Below are 19,237 nucleotides of genomic sequence, written 5' to 3'. Positions count from 1 at the left end.
CTTTTGAATAGAAAATTATGCGTGGCGGAGAGAATAGCAATTACTTAATAACTTTCCGAATAGCTTGTCATTTTCTAAATCGGTAAAATCTTTCTATTTTAGAAATACAACTTAATTTTTTTTACTTTCTTGTACGAAGTAAAGTATGGTAATAGCGAAAACTTTCGTGTGTCATATTTCAACGAAAATATCCATTTTGACTACTTACGAATCTACTTGAATGATGTTTTTGCGTGACATCCAGAATGAAAGACTCGTTTTTTCTAAACCCTATTGTAAAATGGATACAGAAGGGATTTTGTTTTGGACATGTGAACGTACGTAAAGATGTAAATTACATAACTCAAAAACGAGTAGACTCAAAAAGTTGAAATTTGGAATATGGGATTGCTATAACATGTATGTGTGCACCTCCCGTTTTTGTCTCAATTGGCCGCACCAATCATATATATATATATATATATATATATTCACACTCTGTTATCTGGCTCATTGAGATTAGTTTTTTATTCTTATATGTGTGTAAATTTTGCATTTTTCTTATAAAAATGATTGAATTGTGTAGTTCTTATGTAGTATGAATTGTGCAGCTCTTAAGTGTAGTGTCTTTTGTTTCGGTTAACGGTTTTTATGCCTTTAGTTGATCTACCTGCAATATTTATAGAGTTATCATCAATTTTAAAGTTCTTTAAGTCTAAGCGTAACAAGGCCGCCATTTGTTTACATTTGAAATTCTTCATAGAGTAGTTTAAGTTACTTAAGTCAGTTTCTGCGCCAACTTCAATAACCTTTTGTCGAGTGGGGTTAGTAGCTGGTCGAACTGCTTGTTTTTGGTTAGAAATTCTAATTTTAATTGCAAAAATTGTTTTTCTTGACCTGAGGTTAACTGTATTCGGTGTTTTAGAATTTTTTGTATTTTACAATTTTCTTTACCACGAAGTGAGAACTGAATTAATTGAGAAACATATCTGTAACGAAATTCGAGGAAATGAGTTTGAATGAAATACAGCAAAAATATATAAAATTAAACAGGCCGTAGAAGAAAGTCACGTGGTGTCCACATCAGATATTTTTGCAAATGAATGGAATATTTGTATTGGTATTTTGCAATGAAATGTGAAATAAGAACTCGTTTAATGAGAATGATTAAAAATACCATTTATTACTAAATTTTCTTAAAATTAGATAACTCAAAGAAGATTATAATGCACTGAAATGCATAAAAGTATTATTTCTTTAGATTATTTAAAATTACAAAGCATTCGATATTTATCTACTTGAGAAAAAAGGGGTTCAGAAAGGCATCTTTAAAGTACTTTAGCTCATAACAAATTTTAAGTGAAATTCAAAAACTCAATTGATCTTGCTCCTTCAGCTAACATAATTGAACGCAACGCTAATCAATAAGTATATCCACACTAATGAACGAGACATGATGAAAAAGTTGAGAAAATAATAGTTGGATATCTGTTTCATATAGCCACTACTTTTATTACACTGAAGTGACAAAAGTCATGGGATACCTCCTAATATTTTGTCGGTCCTCCTTTTGCCCGGCGAAGTGCAGCAACTCAACGTGGCATAGACTCAACAAGTCGCTGGAAGTCCCCTGCAGAATATTGAGCCATGCTGCCTCTATAGACGTCCATAATTGTGAAAGTGTTGACGGTGCAGGGTTTTGGGCACGAACTGACCTCTCGATGATGTCCCATAAATGTTCGATGGGATTCATGTCGGGCGATCTAGGTGGACAGATCATTCGCTGGAATTGTCCAGAATGTTCTTCTAACCAATCGCGAACAATTGTGGCCTGGTGACATGGCGCATTGTCATCTATAAAAATCCCTTCGTTGTTTGAGTACGTGAAGTCCATGAATGGCTGTAAGTGATCTCCAAGTAGCTGAAGGTATTAAGTCAGTGATCGGTTCAGTTGCACCAGAGGACCGAGTCCATGCCATGTAAAAACAGCCCAGACCATTATGGAACCACCACCAGCTTGAACAGTGCCTCGTTGATAACTTGGGTCCATGGCTTCGTCGGGTCTGCGCCACACTCGAACCCTACCATCAGCTCTTACCAACTGAAATCGTGACTCATCTGACCAAGCCACGGTTTTCCATTCGTTTAGGGACCAACCGATATGCTCAGGAGCCCACGAGAGTCACTGAAGGCGATGTCGTGCTGTCAGTAAAGGCACAAATTTCGCCGCACTGTCCTGCAGGTGGTCGGCCACTGCGCTGTCCATGGTGGGATATTATGCCTGAAATTAGATACTCTCGGCACACTCTTGACACTGTGGATCTCGGAATGTTGAATTCCCTAACGATATCCGAAATGGAATGACCCATGCGTCTAGCTCCAACTACCATTCCGTGTTCAAAGTCTGTTAATTCTCGTCGTGCGGCCATAATCACGTCAAAGCCTCTTCACATGAATAACTTGAACACAAATGAAAGCCCTGCCAAAGCACTTCGCTTTTATACATTTTCTACGCGATACTACTGCCATCTGTATATTTGCATATTGCTATCCCATGACTTTTGTCACTTCAGTGTATAATACTACTCGTACATACATTGCGTTTAAACAGGCTTTGTATAAGTAATTGTTATTTCCCTTTCTTTCAGGAGGTATATTTGAAAGTGGAGATGAGGGTCTGGAGTTGGCCTTTCGTCATGCTGTCGATCATGTCAATGCTAACCCAAGCATTTTGCCTACTAGCAGGCTACAAGCCAAAGTGGAAAGAGTAGAAAAACATGACAGTTTCACTGCCTCAAAAAAAGGTACTTTACTTACTCTTAAATGCTTTTAAATGAAATATATTCAAAAGGTCATCTTTCCTCTGGTACGGGATTTCAGTGCCTCTTTAAAACTTCTGCTCAAATCTGATATCGAAAAATTAATTTCTTCATTGCTTGCCTCTTTCTGATTATGACTATTTCTAATGATGCGTGACTATTTCTATGATTGAATCCTAAACATAATATTGATGTCTAAATAATAACAAACGTATTACATTACTCTAATGAGCACTTCAAACTTTCTAAATGTTTATTGCATTGAAACCTTCAGTACCATTTTGGGTAGAAATCATGCCAATAAATAAAGTAATATTATATCTCACAGAATAATGACACACCCATATACTGAATAAATTATAAATAGTAGGCCTAGCACTAGGTTACGATTTTTCCATTAATATCTATTTGACGTAATTTTCCGATCATTTTGGCTATTCTGAGAACCATATATATGTAATAAAACAAACTTAGAAGTAATGACTAGCAGAAATTTTGATGGCGTTGAAGTGTTGATCCATGATGAATAGAAAATTGGATGAATAGGAAAAAAATTATTTATTTTTTATTTCAGCAAACAAGCTGCGTCCACAAACAAGCTCGCACATTAATTCCGCCTATTCCAAAAAGCGTACATTTTTGATAGATTTGCTGTAAAAATGAAGGAGCAGACAGATTGGAGGCTAGCTAGGCCAAAGCGTAGAATGTAAGCGCGTTATGCAGAGAGTTGAGTTGAGTTGAGTTGAGAGCAGAATCTGGTCACCCGTGCGGCTTCCTAAGACTATTCGAGTGTAGTCCAGGTTCCGCAACTATCCGGGGCAACACCTCATGGGGCCTATAAGGGCATACATTGGTCCTGTATACATGCTTACATAATTCATAACATATGCTTATAGTTATATAGTTCATAATATATGCTTACATAGTTACATAGTTCATAGTACATGCTTATATACAAGTAGTTCATAATACATAGATCTCTCATAATACTTGCTTACATAGTTCATACATATACATGCTTACATAGTACATAGTGGCTTACATAGTTCATAATATATTGAGCCTGTTAAATAATACATACATATAGTTCATAATAATTTTCATTGGTCATAGTACATACATGTTTCATAATATATACAATAAAAATAAAAATAATAATAATAATAAATAAATAAATAAATAAAAAGATAGAAGAGAGAGAGAGAAGAGAGATTGACAGGGAACTACTCCACACTGCACAAATCTGTTCCCAATTCCTCCAGTTTCTGCATTATCTTGCATATTTTGATGCGAAATGCTGGCTGTTTGATCAGATAACGCTTATGAGAAGTTGCCTGTTCCGGAAGCTGCACATGCCACTGTGCGGTTAGAGGGCATTGGGTCAAGTAATGGTCTGGTATACCAATGCCTCCACAGACACAACTTTCGGTATTTGCAATTCCTCTCTCAGAGTAATAGGAGGGGAAAGGCCCGTGCCCCGTCACAAATCTCGTTATTTGTGGGGATGACTCGAGACGATCGAGCGAAACTTTATGGTAATATTCATAGGTCTTCCTGCTTTGTTCGGTAGAGTCCCATTCCCATTGCCACTGGTGCTGAGCTGCTGTCCTTGTCACTTTTTTAAGGTGAGACCACGGGAGTTTGGTAATTACGCATTGTGCATCTATATTGTGAGCTGCTTTTTTTGCTAGTCTGTCGGCTTCCTCATTACCTTGAATGCCGGCATGTGCCTTTATCCAAGATATGAGGATATTCATTGTAAACGAACGCTCCTTCAGCGTGTCCTGAATCTCCGCTATGATAGGAGAAGGATGTCTGGGATTTCGTAAGGCATATATGACCGAGAGGCTGTCTGTAAGAATATTAACAGTGGATCCTACTGGGGGGCTTGTCACGTTATGCAGTGAGCGAAATCTTAATTCAGACTCAGTTAGTTTTGGTTCTCAATGCGTTTTGATTGGCTAGGTAATATTACTGTAAAATTACTATTGGCTGCTTGAGTTTCAGCTCCATTTACATCACCAGAATTATGCAAGAGTCATGTGACATGGATTAATCTAGAAATAACGTAGTGCAGAGAGAGAGTACTATTTTTCGAACTGAGAAAGGAAATATACGTTCCTAATTTAATCTTTTACATATTATTTATTTTCTTAAAAAATATGTGAATCAAAATTATAATTTAAACTAACGGTAAACCTTTAATTCTCACTCTCTGTTCTAAAATTCATAATAAATTTCCTCGACTGCGTCATTTCTAGATCATTCCATTTTGCATGACCTGTGCAGAGCTGATGACGTGATAGTTGGGAACTGAAACTTCTAAACTCAAACCAAAACCTTTCTCTTCGTGTGCTTCCATCTTGCATGACTACGCACTTCAGCTTCTGTCTCTGCTCTGCTTGGACTTAATTTCGCTAGGCTGCGTTCTATTGCAATAATATCAAAAATAAAAATGTTCTTGAATAGACACGGCTAGAGTGCCAAACGAACTTTGGCCAAAAATATCAATTGCAAAATAAAAATGGAATTAAAACTGCCTCGAATGCCAAGTTTCTTAAGCTATTACCAAATCAATATATTCAATATATTAGTACGCAACCAGAGTTCTTCATTTTCAATATGGATCTATGTACGCATCGACACTGCTCCTTTTTTCCTTTGCGTATATTACATATATACATAAAAGATTAAATTAGCAGCGTAAATTAATTTCCCTTCTCTATTCTAAAAATAGTAACCTCTTTCTGCACTGCGTCATTTCGAGACTATTCTATGTCATTTGATTCTTACGTAATTATGATCATGTAAATGGAAGTAAAACTGAACCAGCCAATAGTAATTTTACAGCAATATTAACTGTCCAATCAGAATGCTTTGAGAACCAAAAATAACTCAGTCTGATTTAAGATTCCATCCTGAATACTACGAACTTTATCTCTACGCTTTGCCTTAGTTGGACTGCTATTTGTCTGCTGCTGCTTTCTTGCTGCAAAGTTATCCAAAATGTAAGCCTTTTGGAACAGTCACATTTAATGTGCCGACTTGTGTGTATTCGCAAAATGCTGCTGAAAATAATATTGAAGATATAATCTGTCTTCGACTCCAATTTTCCTAGTAATTATGGATCAGTATTCTACGCAATCAAAATTCCTGCTCCTGGTCATTCTCCCCTGCTCTTCAGTTTTATTTTTAGCAACATGTTGCGGATACACACAAGTCGGCACATTAAATGTGACTGTTCCAAAACGCTTACATTTTGGATAACTTTGCAGCAAGAAAGCAGCAGAAGACAAACAACAATCCAGCTAAGGCAAAGCGTAGAGAGAAAGTGCGTAATGTTCAAGATGAAATCTTAAGTCAGACTGAGTTACTTTTGGTTCTCAAAGCATTCTGATTGGACAGTTAATATTGCTGTAAAATTACTATTGGCTGGTTTAGTTTTACTTCCATTTACATCATCATAATTACGTAAGAATCAAATGACATAGAATAGACTCGAAATGACGCAGTGCAAAAAGAGGTTACTGTTTTTATAATAGAGAAGGGAAATTAATTTACGCTGCTAATTTAATCTTTTACATATTCTTTTTCTTACATATATATTTACACACACACATATATATATATATACATAGAATGGTTCATGGGCTAACTCTGGATACAGAAATGCAGGGATTTTTGTGGAAGAGAGATGAGGGCGTCCTTGTTTATTGGAGAGCATTGTCGACCAGCAAGACTCTTCCTAAAGCATTCCAAACATTTTCAATGAGATTCAGCTCTGGCGAACGTGCTGGCCATACAAGGCGATGAATATGCTCACTCTCTAGACGCTCCTGGATAGCCACTGTTCGATGACATATTGCGTTGTCGTTATGAAAACAAATTCATCACCGACAGCACCATAGAACATGCGACGAGGCCACAGAACATCATTAACGTATCGTTGAAAAGTCATAATCCTATTTACAACCACATGTAGGGACGTGCGGCCATTGATCATAGTGTCGGTCCATATCATGATACTGCATCTCGGTTACCTGTCCTTTCTTGAATATTTTCTGTACGATAAGCAGTACCACTCTCACGCTAGATCGGTTGGTTTCTATAATCCGGTAACAGTCTCAACCTATTGTTATCTAAAAATAGTACACAAGCTCAGTTCTATTGAATCCAATTATGGTACTCGCGATACCTTGCAATCGCGCGGTAATTTCCCTTTTGGACAATGGAATGAACACAACAGGACAACGGGCATATAGGTATCCTTTGATGCTATAATTTTTCAAGCAGTTTGCTTCCCAATAGCAGCAAGTAATTGATTTTCTGCCTCAATAACTGTACTAAGCCGGTTTTTTTTATCTGTAGCACTATGTACTTAACTTTTGCAGGCGTCGAAGGCAACCTCTCCCGTGACGTTTGCTACACATTCCATTTATTTGAAATAAAATAATTTCCAAGCCTTGAAACCCCACTGTGGATGACGTTAAACTCATCTACATCTGTTATTTTTCGTCCTTCTTCAGTGTTGCCAACAATACGATAACGCGTAGAATCCTCTTACACATGCCGAAAATTGAAGTTTATCAGTCGATGCTCTCCCTTTTAATTTTGCTTTTGAACAACAAAGGATAAAACTCGTCAAATCCTTTATCTCTTCTATCAGCGCACGACGAATAACTTCGGCTTTCAAAAATTTGTATCCTCACAACAAGTCTTATTGTAACTTAGGTCTCAGGTCGACGCTTTCTAAGTGGTGTACGACGCGAGGGTCTTTACCACTCTATATCGGATTCCTAGAACGAAAAACATAAGGAAAGTGATTTAAACTGGTGAAAAATGCCAGTGCCTCATAGTATCCATTTTTGGCCGCCGGGGGTAGACCGGAACCCACGAACTAAGGTGGCATCGTAAGAAATCGGGAAATTAATCTTCCGCAAATTTCAGGAGGAGTTCAAATGCTTGGAAGGCTACTATCATCTTATTTCCGATAGCCTTGGCAATTTTTGATCTTCTGCACTATTGAAGTAATATTGTTAGGAAATGTACAGGCGCGATAAGATGGCTTCCCCACAAAGCAGTTTTAGGGTTGCCATAAAATGGCAAAAAGGGCAGGGTTGCCACATTTGGCGAGGAATCGCCCATTTGGCGACAAAATTGACGATATACCATGGACGGTTCGAGAACCTTCTGGAACGAATTCTTACCGGTTTAGCTCAGAATGTTCCCGAACACAAGCCAAAAGCTATATAAACCCTGTTGGTCCGCAGTCAGTTAGTGTGTGTGCCTCGTCTAGCGAGCTGATAGTCAGTCATTGAGCGAATATCTCGAAGTCTAGCGCCGAGGTGGTCGTCGAGTGCATCGAGAGTCTTTTAGTGCATCGTCGAATTTTGTCTTAGACTGTGCTGAGTCGAGAGCTATATTCTTGTGTATCGTCGAGTGCATCGTGTGGAGAGTCTCGAGAGTACTAGGAGTTCCGAGAGCAACCAAGCAGAGTTGGGAGCTGTACTCGGGTGCTTTGCAGTGAAGCTGTCTCCATCGTTATTGCCTGACAGTGTGAAGGCTGTGCCACTGATTGTTCCAACATGTTTATAGTAGATCTCCGACGACCGCAAAAAGTGTTATTGCAGCTGTCCTGATTAACATTGGCTAAATAAAGTGTGTTTCGATACTTCATTAAGTGTCGTCCTTATTCTCTCTAAATCCACACGAATCCCGTACGAACGTGAAGGAAGAAAATAACGTAACACCTGGTGTCAGAAGGAAGAGAAAAACGCAACAATATTGTTAAGGAGATTGTAAACTGTAGATTATAAACTAGATTATAAAAGAGATTATAAACTCTTTAAAAACTGATAAAATGCTTGTGATTTCCTCAGCCTGCGCTTATTATATCCAGCACCTTATGCTAATTTCTGTTTTTCTCCCTTCCATTTTGTGGTTGCTATAGCTGATACTGTCACCCGTCCTTAGCAATTGTCCGCCATTATACTTGGTTTTCTGTGTGCAGAAATATTGTTTAGAACATTTAAAATTTGTGTGTCGTAGGAACATACTTTTTTGAATTCAGACAAAAAACAACAGCATTCCTGTATTTTAGTTTATAAAAAATCAATTCTTTCTAAATTTATTTCAGACATATCTTTCAACTCAAAAGCTGCTTTATTATTTTAAAAAATTATAATTTTATAGCAAGTTCGCCACCGTGTTCTGAATTTTAACCTGCGGTTCCTAGTGATATGAAGTATAGCCATCTATGTTCCGCTTTATTAATATTCGACTTTTAATACAATGCAGGAATCGATTGCGAACATAATCAACTATATAAACTGAGACTGTATAAAATACAGTCTCAGTTTGACACAGATTTCAAACGGAAAATCTGAGTGTCAATGGAATTCTTTGAAAATTTCAAAACTTCGTTAAAAAAGTTATAACAGCTGCAGATTCCTTGATAATTGTATTATAATCTCAAACTCATTGCTTTATACTCATTGATAATTATATTGTCATCCCAAACTCATTGTTCCGAACCCGTATGATAATCGTTAACTATTAAACTTACCTTCTAAATTTATATTATTAAATAATTGTCTTTACATTGGTGGATGAATTCAGTAATATAAATGCAATAATTTAGTAACTAGAAACTTTTATTGTAATTAAAATTAAATATAATTCTAGTATAATAATGTCTCACATAACATGCTTATTGTCATGAATTAGTGCGTAAATAATATTAATTCGCGCCATAAGTATTCAGAAATAATTGAAACTCCAGCACTATTGAAAACAATAACCAATTTATTGCTTATAAAAATATTTAGGTGTTAATATGTTACTGTCGTCCTTCAGTTCAGTTACAGGGTTCCAATTGTGTAGCAATAAATCAAAGTCCTTCAGATGCTATTAGACTAACAAGCGAGCTATCGTTCTGTTTGAAATATTGAGACAATGATTTGTAAGGATTTACGTAACATTTTTGTTAACTATACAAATAAACAGCAAGTATAACTCATGCGAACAAATAAAGTCCGCAACTTGCGGGTGTTTTAGGGTAGTAAAGTTAAAATTTCAAATTAAAGAATCATGGTCGAAGTCCACAAAATGTGGCCAATATAAGCTGGCTCAATATTTTAATGGAGCGTTTTTAAAATCGGCTAGTAGAATGGCTAAAGCCGGGATATTTACTGGCAGATCTGGGTGACAGAATGTAAATTGCAAGCGATTCTACCAAGAGATCTATCTATCTTTGGAGTAGCGGTTCTCAATGCTTTGCTTAACGCGTACCAAACTTTGCTTAACGCGTCGCTCCTAATTTACGCGTGCTTTGTTAAACGCGTAGTAAACAAAAACTGAAAAACTTTAGTACCACCACTACATTTTATAATGATTATTCTTCAAAGACTCAATAGAAATAATTAAAAAAATATATATTTTACCATTTGCACAACTTATTGCCTATTTGTATTAAATATGCACATAAAAATGTTAGATTAAAAATTGGTTACCATTTTAATTACCCAAATTTAAGCTTTAATTCTTAAATTATGAAATTTAGTGTGAAAATTGGGTGTGTTTAAGAGAGATCAATTTCTTTATATCTGGTCCTATTTCATTTAGTTTTAACCATAAATTAGGAGCGAATTTAAATTTTGTTCTGTATTTATTTTTCAAATATAACATGGAAGAAAATCCTTGTTCACACAAATAGGCAAAAAGGCAATAAAAATTTAATAACGTTTTTTGAAATGCCTTTAATTCCTTTTTTTTCGATTCAAGTCGACTTTTCTTTTCTTTTTTTTTTTTCTTTTTTTTTTTCCCAAAATGGCGGGCACTTGCCTATAGCGGTGTTAACCACTCTTAAGACCAGAAGTGGTGGCTATTTTATTATGGAGGCTTCTAACAGGCGGGCACCATTACTCCCTATGAAGGAATAGACAATTTCACATTGATGCCTTCTCCGGGGTTCAAACCTGTATTCTTTGGTATCTCTGCCAGCCTTCCCTAACCAATAAACGGTCTAAGCGACTATTCGGCCAAAAGTTAACAGGTGTGTTATTTTTGAGATTTTCAGTTTGAGTTCGATCACAGGAATTTTCTATCAGCTGTTCTTTTCCTTCACGAGATTTTTTAAATTTAATAGTCAAAAATACTTTGTTTCTTTACGTACCACCTATTTTTCTCTTGCGGACCATGGTTGAGAATCGCTGCCTTAAAGCATTCAAAGTTCTCTACTTACTAATGATCTATGAACTTATTTGTATCCTGGTGAATACAACGGAAAGGAGAAGTTATAGTAAAGGTTTTTTTTCCCAATGGCAGATTGGGAACAGTTACAGTGTAACCCAGTCCATTAATCGATAGAAGGGTAGATGTGGTGGTCTCTTTATTATGGAGGCACCTAATAGGTGGGCCACCATCGCCTTCTCTGAAGGGAAAGACAGTTACAAACATGCCTTCTCCGGGATTCGAACCCAGGCCCTTCAGTATCGCAGTCAGCTTCCCTAACCACTATACCGACTGGGCGGCGTTAAAGGTTTACATCCTAATAATTGGTTAATTAGCACAGAATACTCTACAAAGTTTAACTACTCTACACAGTCTGAAACACTCTAAGATGGTGCAATTTTCAACTGGATATGAAAGATTTATCTGTGCTTGCCTTTCTTATATATTTGCCTGAGTTTTTCGATGGGCCAGGTTTCCAAAAGGTGTATGAAATGGTTAGATTCTACGCTTGGAGAAGAACGTGGCATTTTTAATGTATAGATCTGCCATTTATTTCAGCTTAAATGGGATACCCATTTTGTAATCTTATCATTACTTAAAAAAAGTTTCTTCTGGGCTTGATTGGCTTGCTTCTCCATTGGACATGAACGATTCTTCTGGCTTTGACCTTCTTACTTACTTGTCTGCAGTTTTTCGGGTGGGCCGGGTTTCAAGAAGATATTTGAAATGGTTAGATTGTAAGTCATTAAAATAGCGCTGAAGAACTCCGAGGCATTCTCATTCAGCAGATCTGCCAGTGTTTATTTCAGCTTAAATGCGATGCACATTTTCTTTTCTTCTCTTCCTTACTTAGGTCCTGTGGTCTAGACTGGGTTACAGCCAAGATCTTTTCAACTTCTTCAAGTCCTTGATGTCTGAAATAGACACGGACACAGTATTCTTTTCGTGCTCACTTGCGTAAGCTTTCTTCTGGGTTCCTTATGTTTCGTAGTTCGACTCGGTTGCAAAAGAACCGGGTTCTTGGATGTTTTTGTGTTTTTTTCCTTTGTATAATGTAAATATAAAAATGTTTCTCTTAGAAAGTAATTCATAAGATTATCCCTCGCCTCAAGCATATAGCCTTGGTCTGCTTTGCCGTATTCGAATAATGTAACAATCCCCGTATCCCTGTTAAAGTAGCAAGAACATGAGGCTATGCAAAAGTATTCTTCAGTAATTCATTCTAAATGCAGTTCTTTAATGGTAATAAAATATTGTTATGAGTTTTATATGTATGTAAATAGTTTTAGCAAAATTATATATGAAACTGTAGTATCTTTCGTATAATGTAACATAAAATGTTTAGAACACGGAGCTGTGCCTGAAAAATAACGTTAAATGGGGCAAATCCATTATCTCGCTAAACCGGTGAGATATCGCCAACTTGGCGATGGTTTGGGCGACTAGCTTTTCTCCGGTCCCTGTATAATTGTAATTGAATCTGTATATGTAACTGTAATCATATCCGCTCCTTTTATATAACTTTAACCGTACATGCCTTCCACTAATTTCGAAAAATATATATATAAAAAAAAAAAAAAAAAAAAAAAAAAAAAAAAAAAAAAAAAACTAGAGATTTCTCAGCGGCCAGGGGAAACCCATATAAGCGCATAGACAGTATCAGTTCGCAGTTTTAGTTCAGAGCTGACTTCGCAATGTTGAGAGATTTCCGTGTGAGCTTCTCTGTTTGTATGCGCTATGCATTACGTTGTGTTTAACATTATTAATACTTTGAAGTAGCAACTACTGATTGTGCTCTGTTGTACTGAGAAGAACTGTACGTGTATTTCTCTGAAAGTTACAAAACTTAACATGCTTCTTTTGGGAAAATAATTTTTTTCAAGCTATCATCGATTCTGTATGCATTCAATCCATTACGAAACTGTACGTATGTAACAGTGTTAAGAAATATGATTTTTTTTTTATATTTTCCTTTTTCCGTTGCCTTTTTTGTACACATATACATAACCAAAACAACAAACAGACGAGCAGATTATATTTATAACCTGCCAGATAAGAAATTTATGCTGATTTATTTTCAAGTTTAATGTATTAATAATATGGGATGATATTCGCAGACTTTTCGTATTGCAACAGTGATTAATTACGCGGGATATTTCATGGCCATTGTGTGTATTCGTTATGAGAGGCATTCGTTGTCAGATGCTTTCATTAAGCAAGGCACTGCTGCATACGAAATCAATGCATTTTCATCATTGGATAATTTCAAATTGTATTTGCATTAAGGATTTATCAATGACACGTGGAAATAGCTCCGCATGTGTGAGAATATTCATTACGTTTTCAGAGAAAGGACAAATTAGCGGTATTTAAACCTTTCCCACTTCCCATTTAACAGATCAATAGACCAGAAGAAATCTCAGTTGGAAGCAGCAATCCTATTCACTTAGTTCCCATCTAATGTGGATACTCTGGAAAAGAAAGTACCTTTAAGCTTAATTGTCTTGACTACCAAACGAAGGGATTTAAGCTTAGAATTGATCTAATGAAATTAATTGGAGCTTTCAAGACTATTTTACATGCATGGGTTAGTCTAATATAAAGTTATCTAATTTAATTCTTCCTTTTCTAACTACTGACTTTTAAATAAGAAAATAAATTATTTGGAATAGAATACTACTGTGTGGTTCAGTGTGTATTTAATCCATTATAAACCCGTACCCACGCAACAATACAAATAAACAATATCCGTTTTGTTAGTAAGTTATAAAAATTATCATCTGGTACACGGTGAATATCAGTATCGGTCTCCCTTGAAAATTTACTGAAACAGTGGCGAAAAATCTAAGGTATACGGCAGTTTTTTGTCATAATTTATTATAATTCGATGTTTCTGTTTTACGTCTTTTATCTACTTTCAGAAACTGCTGTAGTGCAAAACAAATTTTCATTGAAAAGTTCATTTGCTATAATTTATTATAATTCGATGTTTCTGTTTTAGGTCTTTTATCTACTTTCAGGAAACTGCTGTAGTGCAAAACAAATTGTCATTGAAAAGTTTATTTACCATATTTTATTATAATTCGATGTTTCTGTTTTAGGTCTTTTATCTACTTTCAGGAAAGTGCTGTAGTGCAAAACAAATTTTCATTGCAAAGTTCATTTCCCTGGAGAAAACTTTCTCATTTTTTACAGTTGCTGTTTCGATATAGTGATAATACGCGTTAAAATTTAAGTATATACTTCTAAATGGGATTAAAAAAAACAAAAAGAAAAGAAAACAGTAGGAAAGGAATGGTTCTTGGACAATTGGGCTCAATGCTATTTTTCTCTATGGTTCGGCAAGACGCAGTTGAAAGAGAGTTCTCTGTGTCTATTGATAGGAGTTTTAGAACAATTTGCATAATATTAAATTTAAAAATGAGAATCAAAAAGCTATAAATTTCTTCCTCTTATACTGTTAAATTCCATTACATTTAGTATCTTGTCTATAGAAAAACGGCCACAAATATAAGCTGATACATTTAAAAAATCTAATGTGGACACCATATGACTTCATTGTATGGCTTATTAAGTTATACACATTTTTTGCTGCGGTTCATTTAAACTTTTTTCTCGAATTTCATTACAGATATATATTTTTCACTCAATTAATACAGTTCTCATTTCGCGACAAAGCAGGAGTACATAAAAACTCAAAACATCATCATTAGTTGTAAAATAGAGAAAAATGTCAAACACTAAATACGGTTAAAACTATTAACAAAGCAATTTTTACAATTAAAATTAGAGTTTCTACCCAAAAACAAGAATTCCGACATCGGGCAAGAAGGCAGATATTTTGGTGCACAAAATTGATAATTTAATTGTGGTCCTACTGTGCAAAAAGACATTGAGGGTTCAGAAACTATGTTTAGAGAATGTTCCGTTAAAATTTCATAGACTGTTATATGACATTTCACGATATGACCAAAATATTTTCGCAACGAACGTAATGCTGTGTAGTAAAATTCGAGATTTTACGAATTAAATAATTTCTATATCCTGCTGAATTAATTGGATATTAAGTTTATTTTTTTTTCCAGAAAGAAGCATTTATTGGTGTATTTTTATTATAAGAAGATTAATTTCTTTTTATTTTCGCTTAATTCTTAATATATTGAGATACAGTATGTGAACCAGTAATTTAAGATTTAATGTAAAGAAACAGGGCCGCCTGATATTCGTTTCCTTTGCGCCCTTTTTTTCCTGTCTTCTTTCACTCAGGGAATGTTCCAGAGGATTCTAGAAGCTGTCTTAGCCGAAGGGGGTGTACGTGATAAGGTATACTTATAAACAGGAAGATGAATAGAAATGTCGGGAGTAAGTCAGGATTTTGGTGAGCCGGGTCCGAGAAGGTAACGGACTTGCGTAGTAGAGACGTGACCGGTTTTGAAAAAAAAAATTGGACTTTGGAAGCTTTTGAGGGGCGAGTTTTGCCAAGTCTGGGAAACAATGCTTGTCGGTTAGGTTAGGTTATTTAATTACGGCAAAGCCTCGAGGGCTATCTGCCTAAGGGGAGGGATGCCTTCGTGGAGGACTTTCTAAGGGCAACTGGCTCGTATACACGTTACACATGAGGAAAACCACGAAAACCCCATGCAGCCAGCCCGTTCGCGGGATTCGAACCTCGGACCGAACTACCAGTGTTCAGCGACTTTACCGCTCGGCCGCTGGTGGACCAATGCTTGTCGGTATTTTAAGAGAAAAATTTGGAGTGTTCGCTCTTTTGCATTTTGACTTTCGTTGCTGCTGACTCTCTTCAACTCGCTTATCTGGACTTCTTGCACTGCTTGACTGCTGCAGACACATAGAGGACTATTCTTACGCTCTCGCCCGCGGTGTTTCTTTTGTTACGCTCTGGACGTTTTTCGTAGAGCGACAGCGATGTTTGTGCTTTCTACACCATGAAAATCTAATGCCATGCATTGTTCATGTGATTTGTCTGCTGTAAAGGATTATTGATTTTGCCTCATCCGCTGCCCCGCTACGATGTGGTTTTACGAGTGATCCCTACGAACCTAACTGACGATTGACAAGGAAAGGGGGTAGATGACCGACGAAGAAGATGTGTCAACGGGTGGTGCCCTTTCCCATGACGACTCACCGATGAACTCTAGAGGGAGAGAAGAAATGTGGAAGTTGACAGGCTCCTTGCCGTTCTTCGCAGGGACCTCGGAGAATGCGTGGGAGTGTCCGCATTAGTGACCTCAGCAAAATCGAACTCCGGACCATCCCTGTACCCTACAACTAAGTTTTTGTTTCTCTTTTAAGAATTTTGTTTTCATTCCTTTATTGCCTGATTACTCGAATGACTCCGGAGGCATATTTCACAAGTGCACATCAGCGTAGCTACTGAGGAAGGGGTTTCGAAAATGGACCAATGAGCTGCTATTGCTCTTTTGACGCTAAATCTTCGTGCATGTGAGCATATGTTGTTTACGTCTTAATTTGCTTTTGTATCGCAGTTATAAATATATGGCGTTAATAGTGGAAAATCTCGTAGTGCTTTCGTTTTCTGAGTTTGATTAATCGCTGACATTTCAATTCCGCGATTTTTATCACGCATTAATATTAGGATTGATATTCACGGCATATTATGTGGATTAAGATATACATATATATATATATATATATATATATATATATATATATAAAATAGGAAGAAATATTGTAGTGAGCTCGCTAAAAAGTTACCAGGAGCGGTGGCTCCAAGACTTATTTCATATTTTTGCAGCATTATATTAATTAGCAAGCATATATATTAATATAATATAATATATATATATATATATTAATATATATATATTAATATATATATATATATATATATATATATTTTAATTGATCTGAGAATGACTGATAGTGTTACAATGAATCTAGTATTTTCTTATTTCAGTGCTTGCATTCTTTTCATTTTTAAAGTGCAAGATTCAGAATACATTATCCATTGTTAACATTAAAAATTATTATGTGAATAAATTGAATATACTCGTTGTGAATACAATAAATTCACTATATTTCATGCGTATTTCTTGTGTAGACAGTACATTTAAGAGTGAGCAGTTATTAAATGTGAAATTTAACACACTAAATGTATTCGAATGCAAAGTAGTAAAGTTCACTTTGAATAAAATTCGGGATTGGTTATTATTATAGAACATCTTTTTCATACAGACTGCAATAAAAAGCGCCGACTTCTGTTTACATATATAATTTTTGAAAATTTTTTCTCATACGCATAGTTTTTATGTAAAGTTACGTAAAGTTATGTAAAGTTTAGTTATTTTACGCATAGTTTTATGAGCATTTGAGTTCAGATTTTTATCACATATTTGTTTTTTCATCTTATTTACCACTTATTAAGTAATATTTCACATCGATATTTTTGCGAAGTATCCAACATGTGTTTGTATTTATTTCAACCAGGTAGTGAAATCTTCAAAATTTCCTATAATTGATTTAACCTCGCAATGAAAAGTTTCAGAAGCAATTGATGATGCTTTAATTATTTTGTACAGAATAGTTCCAAGTTCCTCTATAAGCCGCGATTAGCACGCAGTAATTACCTGCTGTGAAATGTACAGAATATTTTCAACCATCTTGCTTAAATCTTAAATTACGCGAAAGGTCATGTGACATGACAGAAATATTACTGAATGCTCATTGGTTCATCCTAGAAGGCACTCCTTCGGTGGCTACACAGATGTGCACTTGTGAAATATGCCTCCCGGAGCCCTGTTTCTCTATCACTTTAGAGAATCTTCTTTTTACCTTTGTGTTCATTCGAGAGATTTTTTGAAGTATACGAATTAATGTAAAGAATATAGGAAATTTAGTAATGTATAAGATCTTAATTAGTTAAAAAAAAGAATGTGGATGTACTGTAATGTATTCTAACATGGATGACCTCTTCGCCTAATCGGCCGAGGTAAAAGAGATGTTAAATTTTAATTGCTTTTCTTAAATTTTTTTTTATCTCCTGGGGAGTTAAAAATGGTTACGAAATATGCTTTTTCATATATTAGAATAGATATAATAAAAATGCATTTTGAATGACTATGCGAGTTTTGTGTTATTTGAATAGGATGCTATGCAGTTTTGAAATTTATGTTTCACTACGGAAAAAGGATTTCAAGAAAACTAGCAGGGATTTCTAACAAAGCCATTTCCAGCGGCAGATACCGGGTGCGGGTACACAACGCTTCTAGTACTATCAAAATTGTACGATCACCTATAGGGGGTTTCTTCCCTAATTATCCATGCCGACCGCTTGATTAATTTTAGTAATTTAGACTTAGCTAATAGTCATACTCAATTACAGTATTACTCCATTTTATATTTAACATTAAAGGTCCCGCGAATTTTTCTATTTAGCAGTAATATCAGTAACGTCTTAAACGAATTTCCAGGATGGTTTCTAGTGGAAAATGTTGTCCGTTCAAAGTAGATTACGGTAATACATAGATACGTCTCCAAAGCCCGACTTTGGATATATATGAAATTTATACATAGCGGTTGTTCTAACATAGGTATTCTGACACAAAAACGGACGTTTTCTGAAATAACATATTAATTTTCTTCCGTAATTTGATTCTACGATTCAAATTATGCAAGTGCTAAGTTTCGTAAAAATTAAGCGAGGAGTTTTTAAAAAATTACCTCTCAAAATTTTAGCTCCTCAATGTTAATTGTATTTTGTATATATTTATTAGTACCTATTTTTTGTTGAATTTACTTAATCCCTTCATTCGCAGCTCAAAATTTAGGTTCAATTTAAATAAAATTCTCATTTATTTATTTATTTTTAAAATTTTTAATTTCCAGTAATTTTTATAAATTTTTCGAAAACGTTTTTGATTTATAACCTACAAAATTTTTACACGACCTTAAAGTAGATGTACGTTTAGGCCTACATGCAAAAAATTATAATTTTATATTCAAAATTTCCCAGAATATATGCGAAATTATATATTAGCGAGTTTTATAATTTGGCATATTTATTATGAGCGATAATAACGTCAAATGTGCATTTTGCACTTTTTTAAAAATTATTTGAAAGCATGAACGATTTTTTTCTTCTCATGAGCAGTGAAAAAAAGGAAAGGAAAATATATTACTATAAATTAAGAATTTTACCAAGTGAATTATTCTTGGCTCAAACTAAA

The 19,237-nt window shown here is 35.4% G+C and overlaps 1 protein-coding gene across 1 annotated transcript in view; it reads left to right on the top strand.

The window, feature by feature from the left end:
- Nucleotides 1-19,237, top strand: part of LOC118187283 (glutamate receptor ionotropic, kainate 2-like) — an 826,434-nt gene that overhangs the window by 290,908 nt on the left and 516,289 nt on the right. The window contains exon 2 of the mRNA XM_085827114.1: nt 2,628-2,783. Coding sequence (XP_085683240.1) covers nt 2,628-2,783 — 156 coding nt within the window. The remainder of the gene's footprint in view (nt 1-2,627; nt 2,784-19,237) is intronic.

Source organism: Stegodyphus dumicola, chromosome 11, assembly GCF_044657685.1.
Source record: "Stegodyphus dumicola isolate Sdum_Otavi_A_Nest chromosome 11, ASM4465768v1".
In the NCBI taxonomy this organism is placed as follows: Eukaryota; Metazoa; Arthropoda; class Arachnida; order Araneae; family Eresidae; genus Stegodyphus; species Stegodyphus dumicola.
The sequence above is the reverse complement of the archived record's forward strand: the minus strand, read 5'-3'. Positions and strand labels throughout refer to the sequence as shown.